Here is a 17854-nt window from a genome sequence, read left to right on the forward strand (position 1 = left end):
GTGACCTCAGGCTTTCTCCCTTTATACATGTGTACCCTTGTGTCAGGGACAGGGGGTTCCTCAGTGATATGCAAAACCTCTTTAATGGCCATAATCATGTAACGAATACCTTTCGCCACCTTTGGCTGTAATTTTGCATCCTCATAGTCGACACTAGAGTCAGTCTCTGTGTCGGTATCTGTGTCAGTGATCTGGGATATGGTGCGTTTTTCAGACCCCGAAGGTCCTGGTGCCACAGGGACAGGCACGGTCTGACTACCTGACTGATCCCTAGCTTCAGCCTTGTCTAATCGTTTATGCAGTAAATTTACATTTGCATTCAAGACATTCCACATATCCACCCAGTCCGGTGTCGGCGTTGCCGACTGCGACCTGACCATCATGCACTCCCCCTCCTCCTTAGGTGAGCCTTCCTCGTCAAACATGTCGACACACACGTACCGACACACTTCACACACACACAGGGAATCTCTTTTCTGAAGACAGGTTCCCCCTGAGGCCCTTTGGAGAGAGAGTATGCCAGCACACACCTCAGCGCTATATGTCCCTGGAGAAAAACACAGAATGTTTACCCAGTAGCGCTGCTGTAGTGTATAAACGCCAATAACGTGCCCCCCCCTCTACTTTAAAACCCCCTTTCACGTGTGTCAAGCAGGGGAGAGTCCGGGGAGCTTCCTCTCAGCGGTGCTGTGTAGAGAAAATGGCGCTGGTGAGTGCTGAGGGAGAAGCCCCGCCCCCTCGGTGGCGGGCTTCTATCCCATTCAAACTTATTAAAAAATGTCGGGGGCTCTTTTATATACATGTACAGTGCCCACCTGTACATGTATATACACTTTTGCCATAGGAGAGGTGTTTTATTGCTGCCCAGGGCGCCCCCCCCCCCCCTGCGTCCTGCACCCTTACAGTGACCGGAGTGTGTGAGGTGTAGCGGAGCAATGACGCACAGCTGCAGTGCTGTGCGTTACCTCTGTGAAGCACCGAAGGCTTCTGCCGCCTGAGACGTCTTCTGTCTTCGTTTCTTCTGGCTCTGTGAGGAGAACGGTGGCGCGGCTCTGGGGTGAACGCCCAGGACGAACCTGTGTTCATTCCCTCTGGAGCTAATGGTGTCCAGTAGCCGAGGAAGCAGAGCCTAACATTTAAGTAGGTCTGCTCCTCTCTCCTCAGTCCCTCGATGCAGGGAGCCTCTTGCCAGCAGTGCTCCCTGAAAAAGAGAAAAAAATCCTAACAAAAATGCTTTCTAAGCAGGAAACTCAGGAGAGCTCCTTGCAGTGCACCCATTCTCCTCTGGGCACAGTCTAAAATTGAGGTCTGGAGGAGGGGCATAGAGGGAGGAGCCAGCGCACACCCAGAATCCTAAAGTCTTTCTTAAAGTGCCCTATCTCCTGCGGAGCCCGTCTATTCCCCATGGTCCTTACGGAGTCCCCAGCATCCTCTAGGACGTTAGAGAAATAATAATAACATGCATCTTTACAGAAAGAAAATGTGCAGAGAGATTTAGATTTGTGAGGAGTAGGTCTACACTGAAAACTAAATTGCAGAGTACAAATAAAACGGTCCAGCATTCCTGTGATACATGCAGAAGCAGCAGGTTTATTCTTTATGGAAAAGGAACATAAATAAATTATTTGCACTATGGCTTGTACAGAAGCATAGATATACAGTAAGATACGTTCTTTTTTTTCTTTGTTTTTCTCCAACCTCTGAATAAGCTCCTAAATGAGAATGTGTGATGGAACTTTGTTTCAATAAAGCCTTCCTGTAGAAAGTACAGTACAATGTATTATACAGTAACTGTGTCTCTAGCACATAATCCTTTTACCCGATTACAGAGCCCTCCTTTCATTCTTGATCATGTCTGTTAATTCTCTAACTATATAATGGCTCCTCAGTAAACCCCTCCTGGCTTAACTTGGTCAATAAAAGTCTGAAAATGTCAAAAGGCAGGCAAAGGAGGAGCTACACGTACATGACTATCAAACTGCATTGCCCAGAGGTAGGTACAATTAATACTTTCGCACCAGGGGTCCTTGTCAAATTTTCACTTTAGCAGCCCACACACCTTCTTCCATATTGTGTCAACTGCACGGGGAATACATTTACTCTACCAAAGTACATTTTATATTTATTTTAGGATAGAGGCTTTTTTTACTAGGATAGTTGAGTAAATAACTCCATTCATGGACATTTTAAAGGGAAAATAGTATTGATTAACTTTTTTCAAAACTATTACAATTATTGCTTTAGCTCTTCTCACACCGTGAAATAACGCTTACTTTATCCTGGAGGGATACCATGCCATGACATACAGGAGTGCCAACCTGATGCATGAAGACAGAAATTTCTATGACCGTTAAAATAGCTGGTGACAAGTGTGGGTGAGACCATGATGTAGATCCGTGGTGGGCAACAGCTATCCAGTATCTCTGTAAGCCCTCAAGTGTGGTCCAGATTTTTTTAATCTGTTTGTTTTTTTACCCTCAATTGATTAGACCAACATACATATTCCAGGATGTCTAAATAATAATGCAGGACAGCTTTCTCATCTCCGCATTGCTAGCAATAGAGAAATGACAGAGCAGAACTGGAAAACCCGGCACATGGTAAATCTAGCCGAATGAGGACACTTCCTATAGACCACACCAGTTTCTGCCAGTCTTACCTCTCTCTCTTGGCTTTGGGTTTCTGCTTCCCAGCAAGTAATCTCAGCTCATCCTCAGTTGGATGTTTGTAACGGAACAAACTATTTGCACAAAATAAACAATTAGGTGGTTTACGGTAAAAACGGTGGCATGTAAGAGACATCATCACCAAAATAAAGAAATACAATCGGCTTATGGATATAAATCACTGCATAAATCTTTACATGCGAACGCTGGTTCTGGGGTACACAAACCTTTACATTAAAAAGGGCTCTAATGGAACTCTAATGGAAAGCGTTTGTAGAAAGTTAATACTGAATGTTTTTCCACTTTATTTGATTTTTTTGCTTGTACAATTAAGGAAAGTAGATGGTATCCGGACTCTGGGTCGACACTAGAAATAGGTCGACACGACCATTAGGTCGACATGAGTGTTTACACTTTTTTTTCTTTTTTTGAACTTTTTCATACTTTACGATCCACGTGGACTATGATTGGGAATGGTAACGAGCGCAGCGAGCCATGTGATGGGACACGGTGCACTAATTGGGGTTCCCCGTCACTTTACGAAGAAAACGGAAAAAAATGTAAACATTTTTAAAAAAAACTCATATCAACCTTTTTTCATGTCGACCTATTTCTAGTGTCAACCTAGCCACTGTCCACCTAATGGGTGTCGACCTAGACACTGTCGACCCTGAGTCCCATACCCAAATAAATACATGTCTGTTTTACATCTTGTGGGAAACAGCAGGGCTAACTTATATTGTAGTGAAGTGCAACATTTGCATTACACTGTGGCAACCAGTCAGCCCGGTTTCATTTTACAGTGTGGCAGCGAACAAATGCAAATATGAAATATGTGTTCTCTGAGTAAAATGCCTTATAAGTAAATTCTATGTTTTCCCATACTATTATATAGCTTCCTCAATTACTATGGTACATTTATTTATGAAAAAATAAATAAAAAAAATCAGAGACTGGGTAAGATAGCCGACAAATTTATTTCTTAACAAGGCACCATATATATTTAGGGAAAACATAAATAGTCACAGTCAAATATAAGAAGAGGTTTACTTACACAACTGGTATACATCTAACACTTGCAAATTTTAATGGACTCAAGTCATGTCTTTTTTCCAGCTCTTTCATTATAGTGTGAGAATTATATCTATTTTTACTTTACACTGCATTATGGAACATTAAAACAGATGGCAGCTTGTGGTACTGGTTCGACTTTTACTGTACAAAGAGATGTATCATATAATATAACAGTACAAAAATGTATGCAGATGGATAAGGAGAGCAAAACATATCTGATTGTAGTTTTAGCAAAGCACACACAAAAAGATGAAAATTAAATACCAAACATATTGCATTCTTAAAAATGTAGGCTAGATCCTATTAGCCATGCAGTGGCTTTCCAGCTCTTGACCTAGAACAATGGGCAGCCTGTAGGGCCTCCCTAGAAGTTGTATTAAACATAAGCTGTAGAGTCATTGGATCCCAATTCATTCATCTGTTGACGAAGTTATCGATAACCCGGCAGTTGAAATCTCGATGGTAAGAATGCCGACAGCAGTATCCAGACGTTCAAAATACTGACGGATCCCGATTAATATTTTAACCCAACCATCACCCCAGTACTCACCATTTGGAGTCTGAACATCGGGATGCCACTGTCTACATTCTTACTGTTGGGATTTCAACTGCCGGGATCCTGACTGCAAATCATCTGTTGCTATCCACTAAATGTGTACTTGCTATAATATGTCATCCTTTTGCTAACATGTATACAGAGCCAAGCAACATGCTGTGTTTGGCTCTGCGGTTTGTTGATCATTAGGAAGGAGAATGTCTGGGACTCATAAAACATGAAATCAGTTATTTCTATGTTACAGAATATGTTCTATCTACAGTGCATCCAGAAAATATTCACACCGCTTCACCTTTTCCACATTTTGTTATGTTACAGCCTTATTCCAAAATGGAATAAAGTCATTTTTTCCCCTCAAAATTCTACACACAATACCCCATAATGACAACGTGAAAAAAAATAGGATTTGAATTACCTACCGGTAAATCCTTTTCTCATAGTCCATAAGTGATATTGGGGGAATGTAGTACGATGGGGTATAGACGGGGTACAAAGGAGCCGGTGCAGTTTAAATTTCTTCACTGGGTGTGCCGGCTCCTCCCCTCTATGCCCCCTCCCAAAGGCAGGTATAGGTAAAACAGTGCCCGAAGGAGAAAGGACATATATGAGAGAAGGAACATGATAACAGAGTGGTGAGATTTATATACCAGCACACCACTACATATAACAACCAGCAACGGCTGGTAACAACAACAGCAACAGCTGAACAGGTAAACACATAAAGGAGAACCTGCAGAAAAGTCAACCCACTGAGGCGGGCGCCCAATATCCCTTATGGACTATGAGAAAGGGATTTCCCGGTAGGTAATTAAAATCCTATTTTCTCTAGCATCCATAAGGGATATTGGGGGAATCTAGTACGATGGGGACATCCCAGAGCTTCAAGAACGGGTGGGAACATGCGGAGACTTCTGCAGTACCGCCTGCCCAAACTGGGTATGCTCTTTGACCAGGGTATCAAACTTGTAAAACTTCACAAAAGTGTTCTTCCCCAACCAGGTAGCAGCTCGGCATAGTTGCAAGGCCGAGACTCCACGGGCAGCCGCCCAGGAAGAGCTCACTGATCTAGTAGAGTGGCCTTCAGAGACTTAGGAACAGGTAGGCCTGTTGGATAGCAAGCCTAAGCCAATGAGCAATGGACTGCTTTCGAAGCAACACATCCCTTTTTCTGTGCATCATAGAGCAGGAACAAGGAATCAGTCTTTCTGATCCAAGCCGTTCGCCTGACATAGATCTTCAAGACTCGCACAGCATCCAATGCTTCTGGAGGAGCAGAAGTGCCAGAACTTGACAGAACCACAATAGGCTGATTAAGGTGAAATGCAGAGTCAACCTTCGCCAGGAACTGCTGTCTAGTCCGGAGCTCCGCTCTGTCCTCGTAAAAGACCAAGTATGGACTTTTACACGATAAGGCAGAAGCCAGGGCCAGTAACATCACCGTCTTCCACATGAGGTACTTGTCTTCCACAGTCGTCAGAGGTTCAAACCAGGAGGACTGTAGAAACTCCAAACACCACATTCAAATCCAAGGGCGCCATAGGCGGCACAAAAGGAGGTTGTATGTGGAGTACCCCTTGCAAGAAGGTCTGCACTTCTGACAACACCGCCAATTTCTTCTGGAAGAAAATGGAAAGAGCTAAAAGCTGGACCTTAATGGAGCCCAGACGCAAGCCCTTATCCACACCAGCCTGCAAGAAACGTCCTAAGTGGAACTCTGCAGGCGGATACGTGCGTTCCTCCCACCAAGAGACATATCTCCTCCAGATATGGCGATAGTGTTTTGAAGTCACAGGTTTCCTGGCCTGAACCATGGTATCAATAACCTTTTTGGAAAGGCACTTGTGAGCTAGGATGTTCCGCTCAACCTCCATGCCGTCAAACGAAGTCCGGGTAGACGAACGGTCCTTGTTGAATAAGATCTCTTCTTAGTGGTAGAGGTGAAGGGTCTTCGACGGACATGTCCAGAAGATCCGCGTGCCATGCCCTCAGAGGCCAATCCGGGGCAATCAGAATTGCCTGGACTCCTTGATTCCCGATTTGCTTGAGCACCCTTGGGAGCAACGGAATCGGAGGAAACAGGTAGACCAGCCAGTAAGGCCAAGGCGACGTCAGTGCATCCACTGCCCTCGCATGAGGGTCCCTGGTTCGTGAGCAATACCAGTGAAGCTTCTTGTTGAGTTGAGAAGCCATCATGTCTATTTGTGGGCAGCCCCACCAGTGGACAATCTGCTGGAACACCTGATGGTGGAATCCGCACTCCCCCGGGTGGAGATCGTGACAACTCAGGAAGTCAGCTTCCCAGTTGTCCACACCCGGAATGAAGATTGCTGACATTGCTCTTGCATTTCTTTCCGACCAGAGGAGTATCTTTGACACCTCTCGCATGCAGGCTCTGCTTTTTGTCCATCCTTGTCGACTGAAATAGGCCACTGCATTGTCCAACTGTACTTGGATCGCATGATCCCCGAGCAGAGGAGAGGACTGAAGCAGAGCATTGTATATCGCCCGAAGTTCCAGAATGTTGATCGGAAGGAGGCTTTCATGGGCTGACAACCTGCCCTGGAATTGCGCCCCTTGGGTGACAGCTCCCCATCCTCTCAGACTCGCATCCGTTGTGAGGAGGGGCCAATCCTGAGTCCAGAAACTCCGGCCTTCCAGTAGATTGGAGGACTGTAGCCACCCCAGGAGGGAAATCCTGGACTGAGGTGACAGCTGAATCATCTGATGCATCTGTAGATGTGATCCGGACCACTTGCTCAGGAGATCCAATTGAAATGTTCTGGCATGGAACCTCCCATAATGGATCGCCTCGTATGAGATCGACAATCTTTCCCAATAATCTTATGCAAAAATGGATGGACACTCGAGTAGGTTGGAGCACCATGCGGACCATCTCCTGAAGTGTTCTCACCTTGTCCTCTGATAGAAACACCTTCTGGGCCACAGTATCCAGGAACAGGAGCCTCTGAGTTGGCTCCAGGTGAGACTTCGGTAAATTGAGAATCCATCCAGAAGATGGATAGTGCGGACGATATGGAGCAATAAAAGCTCCCTGAATCTTGCTTTTATCAGAAGATCGTCCAGGTAAAGGACAACATTGACCCCCTGGACATGGAGTTGGAACATCATCTCCGCCATCACCTTCATGAATACCCTCGGAGCTGTGGACAGGCCGAAGGGTCGGGCCTGGAACTGGTAGTGGTCGTACAGCAGGGCAAACCTCAGATAAGCTTGATAAGGAATATGAAGGTAGGCATCCTTGATATCCAAGGAAACCATGAATTCCCGTTCTTCCAGGCCCACAGTCACTGCACACAAAGATTCCATTTTGAACTTGAAAACCTTCAGGTAAGGGTTCAAGGACTTTAGATTCAAAATAGGCCTTATCGAACAGTCCGGCTTCAGAACCACAAACATGTTGGAGTAATAACTCTTGCCTCATTGTGGAATTGGTACTGGAACAATGACGTGGGACTGTACCAACGTTAGGATGGCCTGTTGCAATGTAACCTGCGTATCCACCAAAGCTGGTAAGCTTGATTTGAAAAATCGTTGGGGAGGAGGACCATCGAACTCCAGCTTGTAGCCCTGAGAAATGAGATCCCTGACCCAGGCTTCCCTGGCAGGAAGCCTCCCAGATGTGGCTGAAGTGACGCAGTCGAGCTCCCACCTTGAGATCCCCTCGGGGTGGGTGGGCACCGTCATGCTGAAGTCTTAGTGGAAGCAGAACTGGTGGTCAGTTCCTGAGAACTGGTGTTTGCAGGTCTTTTTGTCTTACCTCTGGTGCCTCTAGCCAAATTGGAGGCACCTCTGGCCTTAGATCGAAATCTGTTAGACCGAAAGGACTGAACAGACGGCCCCGGGTAGGAGCATCTCGCCGGCGGGACCCCAGAGGGGAGAAACATGGATTTCCCAGCAGTGACTTTGGAAATCCACGTATCCAACTCAACCCCAAAGAACCATTCCCAAGAAAAAGGGAGGGATTCCACACTGCACTTTGATTCTGCATCCGCAAACCACTGACGCAACCACAAAGCCCTGCGCGCCGACACTGCTATGGCAGAAGTCCTAGCATTATTATTCCCCATGTTCTTGAGCGAGTCACACAGGACAGGTGTAGTGTCCTGGATGTGCTTGAGGAGAGTCACCATAGTGACCAGGGGCATAGCATAGGAGAGGCCCTCCTGATTTTGAGTAGCCCACGTATGAATGGCATGGATCATCCAGCAACCTGCTATGACTGGCCTTTGCAATACACCTGCTGCCATGTAAATAGATTTGAGTGTAGTCTCTATTTTTCTGTCCCCAGGATCCTTTATAGTAAAAGTGCCCGGGGCAGGCAGCACCACCTTTCTGGACAGTCGAGAGACTGATACGTCAACCCCCGGGGGTTATTCCCAGAATGTCCTACCTTCAGGAGCAAATGGGAAATTGCGCAAAAACCTTTTTGACACTTGGAATTTTGTCTGGATTTTTCCAGGCTAACTTGAATAGGTCGTCTAACTCTGTAGAATCAGGGAGAGTGACATTAGGCTTGTTTTGTGTAAAGAAAAATGACTGCTGTGACGCAGCGTCCTCTAGAGGGAACTTTAACACGTTCCGTCTAGCCAAAATGAGGGGTTCAATACCCTGAGCAGAATCGGAATCCCCACTAATGGGATTCAGGTCATCCCCATCCTCCTGTATATCATCATCTATATCAGAGAGCAGAGCAGGGAGACCACGCTTTTGTGGACCTGCATGAGAGAGAGGGGGAGGCCGTGTACCATCTGCCCTAGCAGCTAAGTCTGCAACAGCTTGTTGTAGTGGCCGAGTTTTCTGAACATTAGCAGTGAGTTGTGATGTCCCCCAGCCACTTCACTGATTTGAGAAGATTGGCTGCACTGTTCACATGAAACAGAATAAGTATATAAGGGAGAGAATCTGGTGTGGCATACATTGCATAGTTTATGTTTACAGTAATCACAATGACATACACACAGACAGTATCAAGCCTGCCCTTACTGTATGTGAGAGGAGACACACAGAGAGAGGGACACCAGCACACCCCTAGCTGTACAGCCCCAGTGAGGCTGTCAGCTAACTATATCACAGTGAACACTAATGAATTCTGTCCTGTATAGGACACAGATTGTGTACAATAGCGGCTCTCCCCCTTTGCAACACCCTGTACAAGTTTTCCAGCATGTCTTTCGAGTCCCCAGGAGGGTCCCGTATGCCGCGCCCGTGTTCAGCAGCACTTTGAACCGGGGGACCCGCCTAGCGGGGCCCCCGGTTTGTAGTCACCACAGACGTCACCTTCAGGCATATGTTAGGGGTGTGCGGCATGCTGTGATTGCGACAGCTAAGGCGCAGTGCCCAGCTGAACAAACAACCTCTCAGGATGGTGGTCCTGCAGCAGGGAAGCGGCTTTGACACCTTGCAAGGATGGTGACCGTCCCCCCCTCCCCCTAACTCCCACGGTGCAGGTATGCTATTGCCCAAACAGCATACCTAAAATAATAAGAATTTACTTACCGATAATTCTATTTCTCATAGTCCGTAGTGGATGCTGGGACTCCGTAAGGACCATGGGGAATAGCGGCTCCGCAGGAGACTGGGCACAAAAGTAAAAGCTTGAACTAGCTGGTGTGCACTGGCTCCTCCCCCTATGACCCTCCTCCAAGCCTCAGTTAGGATACTGTGCCCGGACGAGCGTACATAATAAGGAAGGATATTGAATCCCGGGTAAGACTCATACCAGCCACACCAATCACACCGTACAACCTGTGATCTGAACCCAGTTAACAGTATGATAAACGAAGGAGCCTCTGAAAAGATGGCTCACAACAATAATAACCCGAATTTTGTAACAATAACTATATACAAGTATTGCAGACAATCCGCACTTGGGATGGGCGCCCAGCATCCACTACGGACTATGAGAAATAGAATTATCGGTAAGTAAATTCTTATTTTCTCTAACGTCCTAAGTGGATGCTGGGACTCCGTAAGGACCATGGGGATTATACCAAAGCTCCCAAACGGGCGGGAGAGTGCGGATGACTCTGCAGCACCGAATGAGAGAACTCCAGGTCCTCCTCAGCCAGGGTATCAAATTTGTAGAATTTAGCAAACGTGTTTGCCCCTGACCAAGTAGCTGCTCGGCAAAGTTGTAAAGCCGAGACCCCTCGGGCAGCCGCCCAAGATGAGCCCACCTTCCTTGTGGAATGGGCTTTTACAGATTTTGGCTGTGGCAGGCCTGCCACAGAATGTGCAAGCTGAATTGTACTACAAATCCAACGAGCAATCGTCTGCTTAGAAGCAGGAGCACCCAGCTTGTTGGGTGCATACAGGATAAACAGCGAGTCAGATTTCCTGACTCCAGCCGTCCTGGAAATATATATTTTCAGGGCCCTGACTACGTCCAGTAACTTGGAGTCCTCCAAGTCCCTAGTAGCCGCAGGCACCACAATAGGCTGGTTCACGTGAAACGCTGAAACCACCTTTGGGAGAAATTGAGGACGAGTCCTCAATTCTGCCCTATCCGTGTGAAAAATCAGGTAAGGGCTTTTATAAGATAAAGCCGCCAATTCTGAGACACGCCTGGCTGAAGCCAGGGCTAACAGCATTACCACCTTCCATGTGAGATATTTTAATTCCACAGTGGTGAGTGGTTCAAACCAATGTGATTTTAGGAACCCCAAAACCACATTGAGATCCCAAGGTGCCACCGGGGGCACAAAAGGAGGCTGTATATGCAGTACCGCTTTGACAAACGTCTGGACTTCAGGCACTGAAGCCAGTTCTTTTTGGAAGAAAATCGACAGGGCCGAAATTTGAACCTTAATGGACCCTAATTTTAGGCCCATAGACAGTCCTGTTTGCAGGAAATGTAGGAAGCGACCCAGTTGAAATTCCTCTGTAGGGGCCTCTTTGGCCTCACACCACGCAACATATTTTCGCCAAATGCGGTGATAATGTTTCGCGGTTACATCCTTCCTGGCCTTTATCAGGGTAGGGATGACTTCTTCTGGAATGCCTTTTTCCTTCAGGATCCGGCGTTCAACCGCCATGCCGTCAAACGCAGCCGCGGTAAGTCTTGGAACAGACAAGGTCCCTGCTGGAGCAGGTCCTTTCTTAGAGGTAGAGGCCACGGGTCCTCCGTGAGCATCTCTTGAAGTTCCGGGTACCAAGTCCTTCTTGGCCAATCCGGAACCACGAGTATAGTTCTTACTCCTCTCCTTTTTATGATTCTCAGTACTTTTGGTATGAGAGGCAGAGGAGGGAACACATACACTGACTGGTACACCCATGGTGTTACCAGAGCGTCCACCGCTATTGCCTGAGGGTCCCTTGACCTGGCGCAATATCTGTCTAGTTTTTTGTTGAGACGGGACGCCATCATGTCCACCTTTGGTTTTTCCCAACGGTTTACCATCTCTTGGAAGACTTCTGGATGAAGTCCCCACTCCCCCGGGTGAAGGTCGTGTCTGCTGAGGAAGTCCGCTTCCCAGTTGTCCACTCCCGGAATGAACACTGCTGACAGTGCTATCACATGATTCTCCGCCCAGCGAAGAATCCTTGCAGCTTCTGCCATCGCCCTCCTGCTTCTCGTGCCGCCCTGTCTGTTTACGTGGGCGACTGACGTGATGTTGTCCGATTGGATCAATACCGCCTGACCCTGAAGCAGGGGTTTTGCTTGACTTAGGGCATTGTAAATGGCCCTTAGTTCCAGAATGTTTATATGAAGAGATGTTTCCATGCTTGACCACAAGCCCTGGAAATTTTGTCCCTGTGTGACTGCTCCCCAGCCTCTCAGGCTGGCATCTGTGGTCACCAGGATCCAATCCTGAATGCCGAATCTGCGGCCCTCTAGTAGATGAGCACTCTGCAGCCACCACAGAAGAGACACCCTTGTCCTTGGCGACAGGGTTATCCGCTGATGCATCTGAAGATGCGATCCGGACCATTTGTCCAGAAGATCCCACTGAAACGTTCTTGCATGGAATCTTCCGAATGGATTCGCTTCGTAAGAAGCCACCATTTTTCCCAGGACCCTCGTGCACTGATGCACTGACACCTGGCCTGGTTTTAGGAGATTCCTGACTAGCTCGGATAACTCCCTGGCCTTCTCCTCTGGGAGAAACACCTTTTTCTGGACTGTGTCCAGAATCATTCCTAGGAACAGGAGACGTGTCGTTGGAATCAGCTGCGATTTTGGAATATTTAGAATCCACCCGTGCTGACGTAACACTAACTGAGATAGTGCTACTCCGACTTCTAACTGTTCCCTGGACCTTGCCCTTATCAGGAGATCGTCCAAGTAAGGGATAATTAAAACGCCTTTTCTTCGAAGAAGAATCATCATTTCGGCCATTACCTTGGTAAAGACCCGAGGTGCCGTGGACAATCCAAACGGCAGCGTCTGAAACTGATAATGACAGTTTTGTACTACAAACCTGAGGTACCCTTGGTGAGAAGGGTAGATTGGGACGTGGAGATAAGCATCTTTGATGTCCAGAGACACCATATAGTCCCCTTCTTCCAGGTTTGCTATCACTGCTCTGAGTGACTCCATCTTGAATTTGAACCTCTTTATGTAAGTGTTCAAGGATTTTAGATTTAAAATTGGTCTCACCGAGCCGTCCGGCTTCGGTACCACAAACAGCGTGGAATAATACCCCTTTCCCTGTTGTAGGAGAGGTACCTTGATTATCACCTGCTGGGAATACAGCTTGTGAATGGCTTCCAAAACTGCCTCCCTGTCGGAGGGAGACTTTGGTAGAGCAGACTTCAGGAACCGGCGAGGGGGAGACGTCTCGAATTCCAGTTTGTACCCCTGTGATACTACCTGCAGAATCCAGGGGTCCACTTGCGAGTGAGCCCACTGCGCGTTGAAATTTTTGAGACGGGCCCCCACCGTGTCAGAGTCCGCTTGTAAAGCCCCAGCGTCATGCTGAAGACTTGGCAGAAGCAGAGGAGGGCTTCTGCTCCTGGGAAGAGGCTGCCTGGTGCAGTCTTTTTCCTCTTCCTCTGCCCCGGGGCAGAAATGAGTGGCCTTTTGCCCGCCTGTACTTATGGGAACGAAAGGACTGAGTTTGAAAAGACGGTGTCTTTTTTCTGCTGAGAGGTGACCTGGGGTAAAAAGGTGGACTTTTCGGCCGTTGCCGTGGCCACCAGGTCCGATAGACCGGCCCCAAATAACTCCTCCCCTTTAAACGGCAATACTTCCATATGTCGTTTGGAATCCGCATCCCCTGACCACTGTCGCGTCCATAACGCTCTTCTGGCAGAAATGGACATAGCACTCACTCTTGATGCCAGGGTTCATTTAATTCATCTGACTCAGGAAAAGCTACTGGTAGTTTTTTCACTCCCCACATAATACCCTTCTTTGTGGTACTTGTAGTGTCAGAAATGTTCAATGCCTCCTTCATTGCCGTGATCATGTAACGTGTGGCCCTACTGGACATTACGTTTGTCTCCTCACCGTCGACACTGGACTCAGTATCCGTGTCTGGGTCTGTGTCGACCCACTGAGGTAACGGGCGTTTTATCGCCCCTGACGGTGTCTGAGACGCCTGGACAGGCACTAATTGATTTGTCGGCTGTCTCATGTCGTCAACAGTTTTTTGTAAAGTGCTAACATTGTCACGTAGTTCTTTAAATACAACCATCCAGTCAGGTGTCGACTCCCTAGGGGGTGACATCACTAATACAGGCAATTGCTCTGCTTCCACATCATTTTCCTCCTCATACATGTCGACACAATCGTACCGACACCCAGCACACACACAGGGAATGCTCTGATAGAGGACAGGACCCCACTAGCCCTTTGGGGAGACAGAGGGAGAGTTTGCCAGCACACACCAGAGCGCTATATTATATATATATATATATATATATATATATATATATATAGGGATAACCTTATATAAGTGTTACTCCCTTTTATAGCTGCTGTTTATAATTTAGCTGCCAATAGTGCCCCCCCTCTCTCGTTTTTACCCTGATTCTGTAGGGACTGCAGGGGAGAGTCAGGGAGCCGTCCTTCCAGCGGAACTGTGAGGGAAAATGGCGCTTGTGTGCTGAGGAGATAGGCTCCGCCCCTTCACGACGGCCTTATCTCCCGCTTTTTTCTGGAAAACTGGCAGGGGTTAAATACATCCATATAGCCCAGGAGCTATATGTGATGTATTTCTTTTGCCATCCTAAGGTATTTCTGTTTTTATTGCGTCTCAGGGCGCTCCCCCCCAGCGCCCTGCACCCTCAGTGACCGGAGTGTGAAGTGTGCTGAGAGCAATGGCGCACAGCTGCAGTGCTGTGCGCTACCTTAGTTGAAGACAGGAACGTCTTCTGCCGCCGATTTCACCGGACCTCTTCGTTCTTCTGGCTCTGTAAGGGGGCCGGCGGCGCGGCTCCGGGACCCATCCAGGCTGAACCTGTGATCGTCCCTCTGGAGCTAATGTCCAGTAGCCTAAGAAACCCAATCCACTCTGCACGCAGGTGAGTTCGTTTCTTCTCCCCTTAGTCCCACGATGCAGTGAGCCTGTTGCCAGCAGGACTCACTGAAAATAAAAAACCTAAAATAAACTTTTACTCTAAGCAGCTCAGGAGAGCCACCTAGCATGTACCCTTCTCGTTCGGGCACAAAAATCTAACTGAGGCTTGGAGGAGGGTCATAGGGGGAGGAGCCAGTGCACACCAGCTAGTTCAAGCTTTTACTTTTGTGCCCAGTCTTCTGCGGAGCCGCTATTCCCCATGGTCCTTACGGAGTCCCAGCATCCACTTAGGACGTTAGAGAAAACAAAGTTTAAAAAGAAATTGAAGAAAACTCTCTGGAGCTGCAGAGATGTGCATCCTCTCCTGAGGACACCTTTTTCTAAACTGCCTGTGGGAGGGGGCATAGAGGGGAGGAGCCAGCACACCCAGTTTACATTTCTTCAAGTGCATCGGCTCCTTTGGAACCCGTCTATACCCCCATCGTACTAGATTCCCCCAATATCCCTTATGGATGCTAGAGAAAGTTTTTTGAAGATTTTTGCAAATGTATTAAAAATAAAAACTAATAAATCACATGTACATAAGTATTCACAGCCTTTGTTTATGCATCTTTGGCAGCAATTACAGCCTCAAGTCTTTTTGAATATGATGGCACACCTATCTTTGGGCAGTTTCGCCCATTCCTCTCAAGCGCCATCAGGTTGGATGGGAAGCGTCGGTGCACAGCCATTTTCAGATCTCTCCAGAGATGTTATTATTATGATGTTCAATCGGATTCAAGTCTGGGCTCTGGCTGGGCCACTCAAGGACATTCACAGAGTTGTCCTGGAGCCACTCCTTTGATATCTTGGCTGCATGCTTAGGGTCGCTGTCCTGCTGAAAGATGAACAGTCACCCCAGTTTGAGGTCAAGAGCGCTCTGGAGCAGGTTTTCATCCAGGATGTTTCTGTACATTGCTGCATTCATCTTTCCCTCTATCCTGACTAGTCTCCCAGTTCCTGCCGCTGAAAAACATCCCCGCAGCATGATGCTGCCACCACCATGCTTCACTGTAGAGATGGTATTGGCCTGGTGATGAGCTGTGCCTGGTTTCCTCCAAATATGATGCCTGCATTCACGCCAAAGAGTTCAATCTTTGGCTCATCAGACCAGAGAATTTTGTTTCTGATGGTTTAAGACTCCTTCAGGTGCATTTTGTCAAACTGCAGGCGGGCTGCTATGTGCTTTTTACTAAGGAGTGGCTTCCGTCTGGCCACTCTACCATACAGGCCTGATTGGTGGATTGCTGCAGAGATGGTTGTCTTTCAGGAAGGTTCTCCTCATTCCACAGAGGAATGCTGTAGCTCTGACAGAGTGACCATCGGGTTCTTAGTCACCTCCATGACTAGGGCTCTTCTCCCCCAATTGCTCAGTTTAGAAGGCTGGCCAGCTCTAGGAAGAGTCCTGGCGGTTCCGAACTTCTTTCATTTACGGATGATGGAGGGCACTGTGCTCATTGGGACCTTCAAAGCAGCAGATATTTTTCTGTACTCTTCCCCAGATTTGTGCCTCGAGACAATCCTGTCTCGGAGGTCTACAGACAATTCCTTTGACTTCATGTTTGGATAGTGCTCAGACATGCACTGTCAAGTGTGGACCTTATATAGACAGGTGTGTGCCTTTCCAAATCATGTTCAATCAACTGAATTTACCACAGGTGGACTCCAATTAAGCTGTAGGAACAGCTCAAGGATGATCAGTGGAAACAGGATGTACCTGTGCTCAATTTTGAGCTTCATGGCAAAGGCTGTGAATACTTATGTGCATGTGATTTCTTAGTTTTTGTATTTTTAATACATTTGAAAAAAAAAATTCTCAAAAAATGTTTTTTCACGTTGTCATTATGGGGTATTGTGTGTAGAATTTTGAGGGAAAAAATTAATTTATTCCATTTTGGAATAAGGCTGTAACATAACAAAATGTGGAAAAAGTGGAGCGCTGTGAATACTTTCCGGATGCACTGTATCTAGAAGAGAGAAAGAAAATAAGATTGCCATTTTAATAATACATCCTTATGTACAGCCACTGTTTAGTACATAGGTCAGCATTTCCTGTTCTTGTAACGTTTAAGACTTTTACCTACACCTTTCTTTTTGGTTATCTGGTATATACAGAAAAATATCATAAATATGTACTGCAATTCAAAGGCATTAGCAAAGAACAGAAGCCACAGGAAGTATAATGCAGTGTAAAAATGTTCTGTATAGTCAATAAATGAAATCCACCAAATTGTTAATGAAAGCAGCTCACCTGCCATTGCATAGAAGCCAACGAGCAAGGGAGTAATGAGGGGACACTCTCTGCATAAAACTAGCCACCAGTAAGGTGACCACCATCTGTATCCCCATCAAAGCCTGTAAAGAGAAGAAAAATGAAGAAATTATTTGCGTCAAGAACATAATATTAACAATATGTCTAAACATGTGTAAACGGAGTTACGTTGGCGACAAATTTGTTGGTCTTCCTAATTTGCGGCAATTGAGCACTGACAAAAATTGAATATGGCACATAAAATAATACATTTGGCCCTATTCTATTAAACTTATTCAAGGGGGTTCACACTATATTTAAAGAGGATCTATCACTTTTTAGAAAAGGCTTCTAAATAGTGCGTTATGTAAACTGTTATTATAAATAAAAACAAATCGGTGCTTAGCATTGCCGATATGCCTGAAAAAGGGTAGTTTAGCTTCAAGTAGGTATAAAATGGATAATTAGATCAAAAGGATATTGGGACGGTCTTTATTACAGGTATCATCTTGAGGAAATCCCCCTGGCCTATCTATACATTGTTGCTAATCAGCCGTTCTGGGCCATCATGAGCTACAAGTCCTTGCACCTCCCCGTATATGTCACAGAGTAGGGACAGTGAAATAACATACTGATGTGGGAGGCCAGCCCAGGCCCGGCACTACCCGCTCAGCGAAGGGTTGCAAAGCAGGTAAGCGCCAGGCTAGAGAGAGGCGCTTCCCCACTGCTGCGCCACCCTCCACCCCCCCTGCTGCTGCTGCCGGCTGCTGTGCCTGTCAATGTA

General features: G+C 46.9%; 1 protein-coding gene across 3 annotated transcripts in view; it reads right to left on the minus strand.

The window, feature by feature from the left end:
- The window catches only part of TMEM161A (transmembrane protein 161A), an 80006-nt gene that overhangs the window by 40203 nt on the left and 21949 nt on the right, over positions 1–17854 (minus strand). For all 3 annotated transcript variants that reach the window (XM_063914549.1, XM_063914548.1, XM_063914550.1), the window contains exons 2-3: positions 17071–17174; positions 2660–2740 (exon numbers count right to left, since the gene is read on the minus strand). In XM_063914549.1, coding sequence (XP_063770619.1) covers positions 2660–2740; positions 17071–17174 — 185 coding nt within the window. The remainder of the gene's footprint in view (positions 1–2659; positions 2741–17070; positions 17175–17854) is intronic.

Source organism: Pseudophryne corroboree, chromosome 1 (assembly GCF_028390025.1).
Source record: "Pseudophryne corroboree isolate aPseCor3 chromosome 1, aPseCor3.hap2, whole genome shotgun sequence".
NCBI lineage: Eukaryota > Metazoa > Chordata > Amphibia > Anura > Myobatrachidae > Pseudophryne > Pseudophryne corroboree.